Source organism: Rhinopithecus bieti, unplaced genomic scaffold (assembly GCF_001698545.2).
Source record: "Rhinopithecus bieti isolate Rb0 unplaced genomic scaffold, ASM169854v2 scaffold_62793, whole genome shotgun sequence".
Classification (NCBI taxonomy): Eukaryota; Metazoa; Chordata; class Mammalia; order Primates; family Cercopithecidae; genus Rhinopithecus; species Rhinopithecus bieti.
Window position 1 is genome coordinate 769,439 of NW_016824412.1, and position 12,795 is coordinate 782,233.

Consider the following 12,795-nt stretch of genomic DNA (forward strand, 5'->3'; position numbering starts at 1 on the left):
CCCCTTCCTCTCTCTCTCTCTCTCTCTCTCTCTCTCTCTCTCTCTCTCTCTCTCTTTCTCTTTCTCCTTCTCTTCTCTTCTCTTCTTTATTGAGATGGAGTTTGTTGTTGCCCAGGCTACAGTGAATGGCACGATCTCGGCTCACCACAACCTCCGCCTCCCGGGTTCAAGTGATTCTCCTGTCTGAGCCTCTAGAGTAGCTGGGATTACAGGCATGCGCCGCCAGGCCTGTCTACTTTTGTATTTTTAGTAGAGATGGGGTTTCTCCATGTTGGTCAGGCTGGTCGTGAACTCCCAACCTCAGGTGATCTGCCTGCCTTGGCCTCCCAAAGTGCTGGGATTACAGGCATGAGCCCCCGCCCCCGGCGAGTCCTTGTTTCTGATATCAGGGCTACAGAGCAAAGGGTCGTATTTTTAGTTTCTGCAAGCAGGCAGTATGAGCACTCCTACATATTTTTTTTTTTAGCTTACAGTTCTTCAGTGCTCTTCTATACGGGACTGTACTTGAGACACATCATGGGTAAAGTAGGCCTTTCTAGACCAGCCTAGCATTGTTTCTATGGGAAAATATGTTAGTAGTTCCAGCTAATAGACTTAACATACACTTTTGGAACATTACCCATATGGGAGTTGGAATCTGTACTCCAGATTTTCAGTAGAACTTACATCAAGAGACAACTCTTGGAAGGACTGTTGTCGTTAGATCCATCTACAAGAGCTTCCTGTTTTATTTGTATGCATTTAATCAGGTTCTAATAAATAATACAAAATGATTTCACTCCTTTAAAAAATGAGTTCATTTTAATGATTTTATTTTGTACTTTTGACAGATTAGTATAAATACAGCTTTAAAATTCAAAAGCTATAAGAAGATACATAAAGCAATGTTACGTTTTTATCTAATCCCTGCCCTCCAGCCATGCAGTTTCTTTCTCTGTCGATTGTGAATTTTATGTTGGGTGTTGAATTGCTTTGCAGTGTTGGACTTGTTCTGCTGCACAGTTACTTGGAATCAGTTTCATCCTTTTAAGCTTTGCTTTTAAGCTTTGTTAAGATAGGTTTAGGATAGGTCCAGACCAACCCTTAGTTGGTCAGTTTAGTACCACTGCTAAGGACTTCTCAGAACATGATGCCTTGTGTATGGTAAGAGGTCTTTCACTGTTCCTAACCTTGTGGTGCTCTTTCTATGGCCTCAGGTAGTTTCCTGATGCATACATAGTTTAATATTCAGCCAAAGACTTCAGGAGACCCTTCTGTAGCCCTCTGAAGCACTCATTCTGTGCAGATCCCTCTTCTTCATTTCTCTGCCCCACAGAGTTAGCGTTTGTAGCTTTCTTGAACTCTGATGTGTCCTTCAAATCAGCTCTGTTTTATTCTATGTTCCTTCTGCCATAGCCTGGCAACTCTAGACAGTATTGCTGGGACAGTCATAGGACTCAGTTTTAAATATTTTAGGCATTGTAGCCCTGTCTGCCTGTTTTCCCATGCCTGAAAAGTGTGTGTCTGTGTGTGTGTGTGTTTTGTACGGTTTGAAGTTGTTTAAAGTGGAAGGGTAAAACTAGTCTGGTCCCTGTGATTTCATCATAGTCAGAAGCTGAAGTCTGTGGGTATGTTTATGGACTTAAACACTAGTACTGCACTTTCTTAGTTACCATGACTTAGGCTTGATCTTTGGTGGGAAAAAACATCTCCCAGCTTTTTTTTTTTTTCCTTTCTGTTTCAACATTTTCTTGGCTATCCTTGGTTCTTAACATTTTTTTTTCTTTTTCAAGAGTTTCTTGGCTATCCTTGATTCTTAGCATTTTCTTACACGTTTTCTATATGATTTTTTTCATCAGCTTGTCACTTTATACAATAAAAATTTGTTGATATATTGAGATTACATTGAACCTGTAGAAGTCAGCTTGTCACTTTTGATTATTTTGAATGCTATTACAATTGGCAAATTAAAACATTATTTTGTTTGTAGCTGGTATATGGAAAAAATTTTATATTTCCTTTGGCAACCTCATAAAACTTATTAATTATAATAATTTGCTTGTACATTTTCTTTTAAACTTGTACATTCACAATTGTATCATGCACGAACAGTGACTATTTTATTCATTTTTTTTCCAATCTAAATACCTTTGTTTTCCTTGCCTTATTTAAATGACTAGGATATTTAGTATAGTATTAAAGAGATTTGGTGTGAGCAGGCATCCTTGTTTCGCATATCAGAGGGAAAACTCTCAACACTGTACCATTCAGTGTGATTTTTGCTATTAGTTTTTTTGTACAATCTTTTGAACAGATTAAGGAAATCCTCTTTCTGGCTTGTTAAGATGATTATTGGAAGAATGCTAAATTTTATCAAATGTCTTTTATCTGTTGAGATTATTATATGGTATTTCTATTCTGTTAATGTGTTGAAATATGTTGATTGATTTTTCATATTTTAAACTTACTTTATTCCCTGGATATTTGAAATAAACATAGCTTTGTCATATTGTATCTATATATAAATGTAGTTTTAGAAAATAAATAAAATATAAATATATAAAATGTTTTTAGGTACACTGGATTTGGTTTGCTCCTACTTTAGTGGATATTTTTTCGTTTGAGTTTATGAACAACCTTGTCCTGTAGTTTTCCTTTCTTGTAATGTTCTTGTCAATTTGTTTGTTTTTTCATGGTGCAGTGCTAACATTTTTTTTTTATTGAGATACAATTCACTACCATAAAATTCACTTTTGAAGTGTACAGCTTACTGCTTTTTAGTACATTCGCAAAGTTGTGCAACCATCACCACTGTTAAATTCCAGAACATTTTCATCACCCTGAAAAGAAACGTTGTATCCATTAGCAGTCATTTTCTTTCCCTTAGCCCCTGGCAATCGCTAATCTACTTTCTGTCTCTATGGATTGCTTAATCTGGACATTTCATATTAATGGAATCATGCAATATGTGGCCTTCTGTGTCTGGCTTCTTTCACTGATCTTAATGTTTTTAAGGTCCCCCTATGTTGTAGCATATATCAGTACTTCATTACTATTTATAGCCCTTACTGTGGCCCTCCCTTTTGTGGACTAAAACATAGACTAACAAAAAGAGAGCTCTTACTTTAGCTATAAAGTACCTATTGTCTATTTAAAATGAATTTTAGGAGGAGACATGAAAATAAACTAAGTGTTGCAAGTTAACACTGGGATTTAGTCAAGAATATGTCTATTATTATTGTACTTTAATGCAATTTTATTTCATGTTTTTTAGCTTTGTGCCCTCCTAGGGTTGGTTTTATCATAGTCTGCCTGAGAATTGTGAATATGACTCTAAACTCTAGTGGGATTCTAGATTGAGGCCTCAGGAGAACTGACATTTTATTAAATGAATGTTTTTTATTCCTTTGCTTGATGAAAATGTAGTAGAGGATTCTGTGGATGGTTGGAAAGAAAGACACGCAGAACTGCCACATTTTCCAGAATATTTAAGTTGCCAATGAATTAATTATTTAGATTGATTACTTAGTATTTGTCCGTTTCAAGTGCACTAAATATTTTAGGTGGATTAGCATGTAAATTTCACTATAATCTGATAAGATGGGTGCTAGTAATTATCTTTATAGATAATAGAAGTGCACACATATAGTAAGTAGTAATCAGGGCTGGAATTTGAACCTACGCAGTCTGACCTGAGCCATTATCCTGGATTGCTACTGGATTTGTTGCTCAGATCTGCAGTTCAGGCAGCATTCCAATCAATCCTTTAGTTGCATAGTATATTTTATGTATCATAGAATGCCTTTATATACTCATTCAGTGTACATTTCTCAACACAACCAGGAGCAAAGTTGAAGTCGGTACACTTTCTTTTGCTTAATATTATACATTCAGAGTTTAGTTCAGATAATAAATATTTATTCAACAGTTGTATTTTAAATATTACTATATATCACACGTTGTGTTCTTTGGAAATTCCAAAGATGAGTTATGTTTGAATACTGTCCTTTAGGAAGAAAGTTAAGATATAAATCATGATACAAATTACAAAGTGCCCTAATAGAATGTTCTGGGAGATCTTAGTAGTGACATGTCATTCTGTATTGTTAACTTTATTTTTCACTTGCACTTGTTGTTTCACCCTTCTGACTCTTTCAGTTTTAAATTGGGTGATTTGTTCCTTCAGTTGTTAGTCATTCTGAGGTCTGTTTTTATTACTTGTGAAAATAAACTAGAACATATGGTTTTATTTGGCTTTAGGGAATGACAGAGGAAGAGGAAGATAAACTTCTGGCACTGAAAGACTTCATGATGAAATCTAATAAAGCAAAGGCCAATATAGTGGACCAGAGCCATCTTCATGATAGTAGTCAGAAAGGTGTAATTGACTTGGCAGCTTTAGGCATAACTGGGAGACAAGTTGATCTTGTTAAAACCAAACAAGAACCAGATGACAAACGGGGTTAGTATGCTTGTTTGTGTGTGTGTAGCTTGTTGTTGTTAATTATTTCATAAGACTGTTTTTTAGCTAATTAATAATAAAAAGCCTCATTTCACAGATAAAGAACTTTCAAATACAGTGACTCCATTACTTAGCAGGGAGATTTTGGGGAAGAAAAATAGGGAAGCATACTAACAGTTAAGGAAGTAACTTGCCAGAATCACAACTCTGTGACAAACCAAGGTCTGATTCCATAGCTCTGCTTTTACAATAAAATCACGTTGTCACCATGGAGGTGTATGACTGAAGATGAAATTCTTTTTTTTAACCCTTTAACCAGCAACCCAAGAACAATAGTCTATGTAAAATGGTATCAAGTTTTCTAGTTCATTATTAGTAGGTAATACCCAATGAATTCAAAAGAAAGGTCTTGCTATTAACAATGAAATGCAAGAGTAGAGACCAGATAAGACTTAACCATTTGCAGTCTTGAGATTTGAAACTGTGAGCTCTTGTGACATTGACATTGATTGTATGAAGTTTTTTAAGATCCTGTGTATGCCCTTTTTGCATGTGCATTCACTGCCAATTATATGCCTTTAAAATTTCCTCTATTCTAGCATTAGATTTTGAAGACAGCTAGTGAATTTTATTTAAAATAAACTTCTAATTGCCAAATTCGAGAAAAAGTATTTGTAACTTAAGTTTTAATGGTTTAGATCCATAATATATAAAACATACAGATTAATAAGAAAGCAAGCCAAAAAAAGATTGAACAGACAACTGATAGAGTAGAATGCATATATATGAAAAGGTAAATAATTTAATAAATGCAAATTAAAACAGATGCCATTTTCTTACTATTTGCTACTTTAGGTATAGTGGTTACTTGAAATTGAGCTGGCCTTGGGAAACTAGGAAGTAATTAGGTCTTATTATTAAAGGCCGGGCGCGGTGGCTCAAGCTTGTAATCCCAGCACTTTGGGAGGCCGAGACGGGCGGATCACGAGGTCAGGAGATCGAGACCATCCTGGCTAACACGGTGAAACCCCGTCTCTACTAAAATACAAAAAACTAGCCGGGCGAGGTGGCGGGCGCCTGTAGTCCCAGCTACTCGGGAGGCTGAGGCAGGAGAATGGCGTGAACCCGGGAGGCGGAGCTTGCAGTGAGCTGAGATCCGGCCACTGCACTCCAGCCCGGGCGAAAGAGCAAGACTCCGTCTCAAAAAAAAAAATAAAATAAAATCATTGGAAGCACATCTGTTCCATCTGCCCTAGAAATGAAATGAGAGTTAATGAGTTGATATATGAATATGAATAAATTAGAAATCTTAAGGAACAAAAAGAATATGAAGTGTAGTGCTGTCCCTGCCCCCTCTCCTGTCCCCTCCAAAGGCAATAAAAGCACATATGGTTTTAAAGGCTACCTTCAGACTAACTATTCTGAATATATTTTCATAGCCAGAAAACATGTAAAACAAGACTCAAACGTAAATGAAGAATGGAAAAGCATGTTTGGGTCACTGGACCCACCAAACATGCCACAGGCCCTACCTAAAGGGAGTGATCAGGAGATGATTCAGACTGGGAAACCTCCTCGTTCCGAGTCCTCTGCTGGCATTTGTGTCCCTTTGTCAACTTCTCCACAGGTACTGTCACCCAGTCAGTAGTCCTTCTAATGTCTTTGAACCCCGTTCTGCTATTTTGGATGTTTAAAGGCTGTGTACTGTAGTAGAAAAATTAATATGGTGACTTTTCTTTTAGGGAGGACATATTCCTTTCTAAGACAGGTTTATCTTTAATTTTATAGTGAGGAGGAAATGTAGTTATTGAAAGTACTAAAAAGGTCTCATTTTAGAGTACTTGCCAATAAAGTGATCTGAAATTGTGGGTTGAAGACACTATTATGAACTGTGATTATAATTACGCTGCAGTGAACCTTTTAAATCTTTTTTATTCCTCCTCCAGTATAACATAGCTATATCTATAAAATAGCAAAAATACTTCTGGGAAGAAGTCCCAAATTTCCTATGTGTGATAAATGTCATGATGCTTTTGATGTATAGATCATTCCTCACAACAATGGTTAGACTTAGGATTTTTTGAGTTTGTATGGTGTGAAAGTAATATTCATTCATTAGAAACTGTGCTCTGGTACCCATATAGCCATCCCATTTTTTGTGTTCAGTACAGATTTCAGTAAGTTACATGAGATATTCAGCACTTTATTATAAAATAGGCTTTGTGTTAGATAATTTGCCCAACTGTTGGCTAATGTAAGCGTTCTGAGCATGTTTAAGGTAGGCTATGCTAAGCTGTGATGTTCAGTAGTTGGGTGTATTAAATGCATTTTCGACTTAATGATATTTTCAACTTATGATAGGCTTATTGGGATGTAATGCCATTGTAAGTCAAGGAGCATCTGTATATGAAATAAGTTTAATTTAAGGCAGCTCTTTCCTAGTCAATCGTATCTTAAATAAAAAATATTAATTGAACCAGATTAATTAAATTGAAATTCCATTTCTTCTTTTCACTTAATGATAATTTTGTTTAATGTTATTTTGTGCTGATCAGTTTTTTTATATATAAAATGTAGGATTTATATAAAGAATGGAAATGTAGCATTTGTGGTTAAATTTCATTTTAACTGGGTTTTCGTTGAAAAAATGTATTTAAATGAATTTTAAAATTGGTACATTAATGACGACAAAAAGCTGTTATAATTTATAGATAAAAACATGGGTACGCTTTTATCTTCAAATATACTTTGCTTATGACATAGAATTCCATTTGTTTTGTAGGTTCCAGAAGTGACAACTGTGCAAAATAAAAAACCAGTAATACCGGTTTTAAGTAGTACAATTTTACCATCCACCTATCAGATTCGGATTACAACTTGTAAAACTGAACTTCAGCAGCTCATCCAGCAAAAGCGGGAGCAGTGCAATGCTGAGAAAATAGCTAAGCAGATGATGGAAAATGCTGAATGGGAGAGTAAACCACCACCACCTGGTAAAAGTTCCATTGATAGGTAGTTATAGTCTAGTCTAGGTGCTTAAGGCTAGAATCTAATAGAGGAAATGAATACTTAATTACCAGACAAAAGAGGTAAGAACAAAAATGTTGTTTGGGAAACCCAGAGGAAGAAGCAGTGAGTAAGAAATCATGTCATTATTTGTTGAGTTGGATCTTTTTAGTTGTGGGGGCAGCTGGCAAAGTCATATTTAGGCCAATCACATAATAATTTAGCCTGTGCTTCATTTTCCCCACTTATAGTACTAAGTTTTACCTGTTTAATGTCTTGCCACTTTCTCATTTGAATGTCTGGCTTCTTTGACCAAATTCCTGCTTTTAATTTCTGGAAGGTTTAACATACTTTGATTAATATTAAGAAAAAGTTAGAAAATTTAGAAAATGACGAGTACTTTTGAAAAGAAAATAGGCTGGGTGTGGTGGCTCACGCCTGTAATCCCAGCACTTTGGGAGGCTGAGGTGGACGGATCACTTGAGGTCAGGAGTTCGAGACCAGCCTGGTTAACATGGTGTCACCCCATCGCTACTAAAAATACAAAAATTAGCCAGGTGTGGTGGCACATGCCTGTGATCCCAGCTACTCGGGAGGCTAAGGCAGGAGAATTGCTTGAACCTGGGAGGTAGAGGTTGCAGTGAACTGAGATTATGCCACTGCATAATCTGGGCGACAGAGCAAGACTCCATCTCAGAAAAAAAAAAAAAAAAAAAAAAAAAAAAATAAATAATTAAAAAAGAAAACAACATCACCTCTAACCCTACGCCTTAACGATGATCAACATTAAAATTATGAGGAAGCAGTTCTGTATTGTTAAGACTTAAAAGTAATTTAGAGATACTTCAAATGAAAATCTGACTCAGCTATCTTAGCAGACTTGCCTAGTGTAATGTAGCAGAGCTAGTCTTTGACACTAGATTTGTAGGTTTAAAAATATTTTTTGAGTTTCTGTCTCTACATTTTAATGATAAAAATTGAAATTAAGAAGATGCATAATGTGCTTATATATAGTTTACAAATCATGTGAATTCCCATGAGCTACTGATGTGGACTTGGGGAAAATGCTGGTAAAGGTCAATGATTTAAAGATTTAGAAGATACTGTTAAGTGGCAAGTAGCATCGTTAGTTGCATAAATTTTCTTATCAAAATAAACATTTTGGAATTTTTTAATGTTGAAACTTTTTGTGATACGAATCAATATTATATACCAGCGCTACTTTAAAAACTGAAAAGTTGAGCACAGACTACTGTATTTTATGATAGAATCTGTCTTTGTAAGTGGCATATTATACTTAGTAGAGTAATACATTTTATTTAATAAATCACAGAAAAGATGTCAAATTTTGTAGTTCAAGAAATGTGCACTAAAACAGAGATATAGACCAATGGAACAGAACAGAGTCCTCAGAAATAATACCACACATCTACAGCCATCTGATCTTTGACAAACCTGAGAGAAACAAGAAATGGGGAAAGGATTCCCTATTTAATAAATGGTGCTGGGAAAATTGGCTAGCCATAAGTAGAAAGCTGAAACTGGATCCTTTCCTTACCCCTTATACGAAGATTAATTCAAGATGGATTAGAGACTTAAATGTTAGACCTAATACCATAAAAACCCTAGAAGAAAATCTAGGTAGTACCATTCAGGACATAGGCATGGGCAAGGACTTCATGTCTAAAACACCAAAAGCAACGGCAGCAAAAGCCAAAATTGACAAATGGGATCTAATTAAACTAAAGAGCTTTTGCACAGCAAAAGAAACTACCATCAGAGTGAACAGGCAACCTACAGAATGGGAGAAAATTTTTGCAACCTACTCATCTGACAAAGGGCTAATATCCAGAATCTACAAAGAACTCAAACAAATATACAAGAAAAAAACAAACAACCCCATCAAAAAGTGGGCAAAGGATATGAACAGACATTTCTCAAAAGAAGACATTCATACAGCCAACAGACACATGAAAAAATGCTCATCATCACTCGCCATCAGAGAAATGCAAATCAAAACCACAATGAGATACCATCTCACACCAGTTAGAATGGCAATCATTAAGAAGTCAGGAAACAACAGGTGTTGGAGAGGATGTGGAGAAATAGGAACACTTTTACACTGTTGGTGGGATTGTAAACTAGTTCAACCATTATGGAAAACAGTATGGCAATTCCTCAAGGATCTAGAACTAGATGTACCATATGACCCAGCCATCCCACTACTGGGTATATACCCAAAGGATTATAAATTATTCTACTACAAAGACACATGCACACGTATGTTTATTGCGGCACTATTCACAATAGCAAAGACTTGGAATCAACCCAAATGTCCATCTGTGACAGACTGGATTAAGAAAATGTGGCACATATACACCATGGAATACTATGCAGCCATAAAAAAGGATGAGTTTGCGTCCTTTGTAGGGACATGGATGCAGCTGGAAACCATCATTCTTAGCAAACTATCACAAGAACAGAAAACCAAACACCGCATGTTCTCACTCATAGGTGGGAACTGAACAATGACATCACTTGGACTCGGGAAGGGAAACATCACACATCGGGGCCTATCATGGGGAGGGGGGAGGGGGGAGGGATTGCATTGGGAGTTATATCTGATATAAATGACGAATTGATGGGTGCTGATGAGTTGATGGGTGCAGCACACCAACATGGCACAAGTATACATATGTAACAAACCTGCACGTTATGCACATGTACCCTAGAACTTAAAGTATAATAAAAATAATAAAAAAAAAATGGCGCAAAACTTCTAAACAGACATTCATAAAAGAAGATACACAAATGGCCAATAAGCTAATGAAAAAATTATCAACATCATTAGTTGTTAGCAGAATGTGAACTAAAACTACAATAAGATACTACTTCATATTTTAGAATGGCTAACACTACAGACTGGCAAAATATTCCCAAAAGAAAAATCATTGCTGCTGTTATGACATGAATTATTTCAGTCATTCAGTAATACATTAAAAGACATTTCATGACATAAAAGAGAAAGCATAAAATCTAGAGCGATAGAAAGTAGATTAGTGTTTGCTTAGGGGTAGGCGAACGGAAGGGATAGGGGAATGATAGTTAAAGGGTATGGAGTTTCTTTTGGAGGTGATGAAAATATTCTAAAATTAACTGTGGTGACAGATGCACATATCTGTGACTACACTAAAAGCCATTGAATTGTACACATAAAATGGGTGAATTTTATGATATGTGAATATCTCAATAATGTTATTTTTAATAATGCTGTTATTAAGATTTTGATTTGGATTAAATTGGGATCTACAGATTTGGAGGAAAGATGTATGATTATAATATTGAGTCTTTCAATACATGAACATTATATAATGCTCCAAAAAAAAAAAGAAATGTGCAGTGACTGTTGGACTCTTGATTTTTTTCTTTCTGCACTTGAATAGCTGTGTGAAATTGATTTTCTTCAAAGGGAAATGTGCAGCCTAGCCTGGTAGATTATTTGACTTCATGACAAAGTGTTTTGATCACTTTCAAATCCAGCATATTCTTAAAATCACATTTAGCTACTGTTCCCACACATGTGAGCCAGAGATCTAAGGGGAAACATTTTGTTTTTCGTTTTAGAGTAAGCTCGGTTTGGCAGTGGTATCAGTTTCATTTTTGTTTCTTGGTGAAAATAAATCATTTCTAAAATGACATTATCATCACTCAGGTTGCCACAGTGGTGATTCCCAGTACAGTATGCTCTTTAGCATAGCTTTCTGTTTTATTTTAAAATCTCATGGTATTAAATATAATGAACTGTTATACTTAATACAAAAGAAGCTATCAAACATTGAAGACAGTTATGTGCAGGTACCTATGTTAGGTGCTGTGAATGAACCATGAATGGATAAGACATGGTTTCTGGCCCCAGGGCATGTATAATTTATTAGAGGAAATTAATCATACTCAAAAAAAGAATATACATAAGAAAACATAGGTTATAGATGTCAAAGTACTGGAAAGTCCATGAACATTCTGAGGCTGTAATTTATAATACCATTTATACTAATGTGTTTATACCATAGAATAAATGATTTCAAGTAAAAAGAGAATCAACCAACATTTGGATGTTTACTATAGGCTATGGATAATATTAGATTTGTTCATATAGTCACCCTTTGGGTTAACTAATATGTCCCTCATTTTACATTTAGGAAATTAAAGTTAGTAGAGTTTAAATAAGTAGCTCAAGGTCTCACTTTTATGTATAGTGGAACTGGGCCTCCTAGTGCACAGTTTCTCTAGACTAGTCATTACCCCATCTACTGAGTCAGTAGTCAGGGATTTCAGAGGTAGCAGGTACCCCTGTGCCTTCATTTTCAGTTAACTGTCGTGCCTTGTCAGATACTGGAGAAGGGCCCCAGGGGCTGCCTTTCTGAAGCTGTTTAAGCAACACTTAATTGCTAAGTTGATGTCTCAGTAAATAATATCTGTCATGGTCCAATAGACCACTCTTTATTGGCAACTATTGGTACTTCCAAATATTTTAGTTGTTATGATTGTTTGCAAGCTGGTTGTTGGTTATTATAACGGGGGATGATGGGGAGATTGTATTTGTAAACTACAGTTTATGATACGCTCCTTTGCTTTTCCTTAGGATGGCGTCCTAAAGGGCTATTAGTTGCCCATCTTCATGAGCATAAATCTGCTGTGAATCGAATTAGGGTCTCTGATGAACACTCACTTTTTGCAACATGTTCAAATGATGGCACAGTGAAAATCTGGAACAGTCAAAAGATGGAAGGGAAGACCACCACTACCAGGTACCATATGCTCAGGAATGAATCAGTTCATTAATTCAAATCAACAACTGTTTATTGAGTGCTTACTGTATAACAACCATTATTTGGGATAGCAGACATATAGCAACAATAAATAGACAAAAATCCTTCTGTGGTGGAGCTTACCTTCTACTGGAAAGTGAGAGACAATGAAAGTATAAGTAAAACAGCGAATGTGTTAGATGGTTAAAAATAATTGTGGTAAAAAATACATCTGGAAAGGAAGATAGGAAATGCGGTAGAGGTGGGGTAGGGTAGAATTTAAATAAATTAACCAGAGAATGCCTCACAGGGAAAGTGACATTTGAGGAAGGACTTGAAAAAAGTGAGAGAAAGCCATGTGGATATCTTGTGGAAAAACATTCCAGGCAGAGGAAACAGTCATTTCAAAGGCCCTGAAGAAGAAACATGTTTGGCATGGTTGAGGAATAGCAGAAAGGTCTTTGTGGCTGGAGCAGAGTGAGCAAGATGGAGGAGTAAGAGGGGCCAATTAGATATGGCCTTGTAGGCTGTTGTAAAGGA

General features: G+C 36.0%; 1 protein-coding gene across 1 annotated transcript in view; it reads left to right on the top strand.

Moving 5' to 3' along the window:
* The window catches only part of PIK3R4 (phosphoinositide-3-kinase regulatory subunit 4), a 75,012-nt gene that overhangs the window by 36,824 nt on the left and 25,393 nt on the right, over positions 1 to 12,795 (top strand). The window contains exons 10-13 of the mRNA XM_017862331.1: positions 4,240 to 4,441; positions 5,881 to 6,068; positions 7,224 to 7,434; positions 12,090 to 12,255. Coding sequence (XP_017717820.1) covers positions 4,240 to 4,441; positions 5,881 to 6,068; positions 7,224 to 7,434; positions 12,090 to 12,255 — 767 coding nt within the window. The remainder of the gene's footprint in view (positions 1 to 4,239; positions 4,442 to 5,880; positions 6,069 to 7,223; positions 7,435 to 12,089; positions 12,256 to 12,795) is intronic.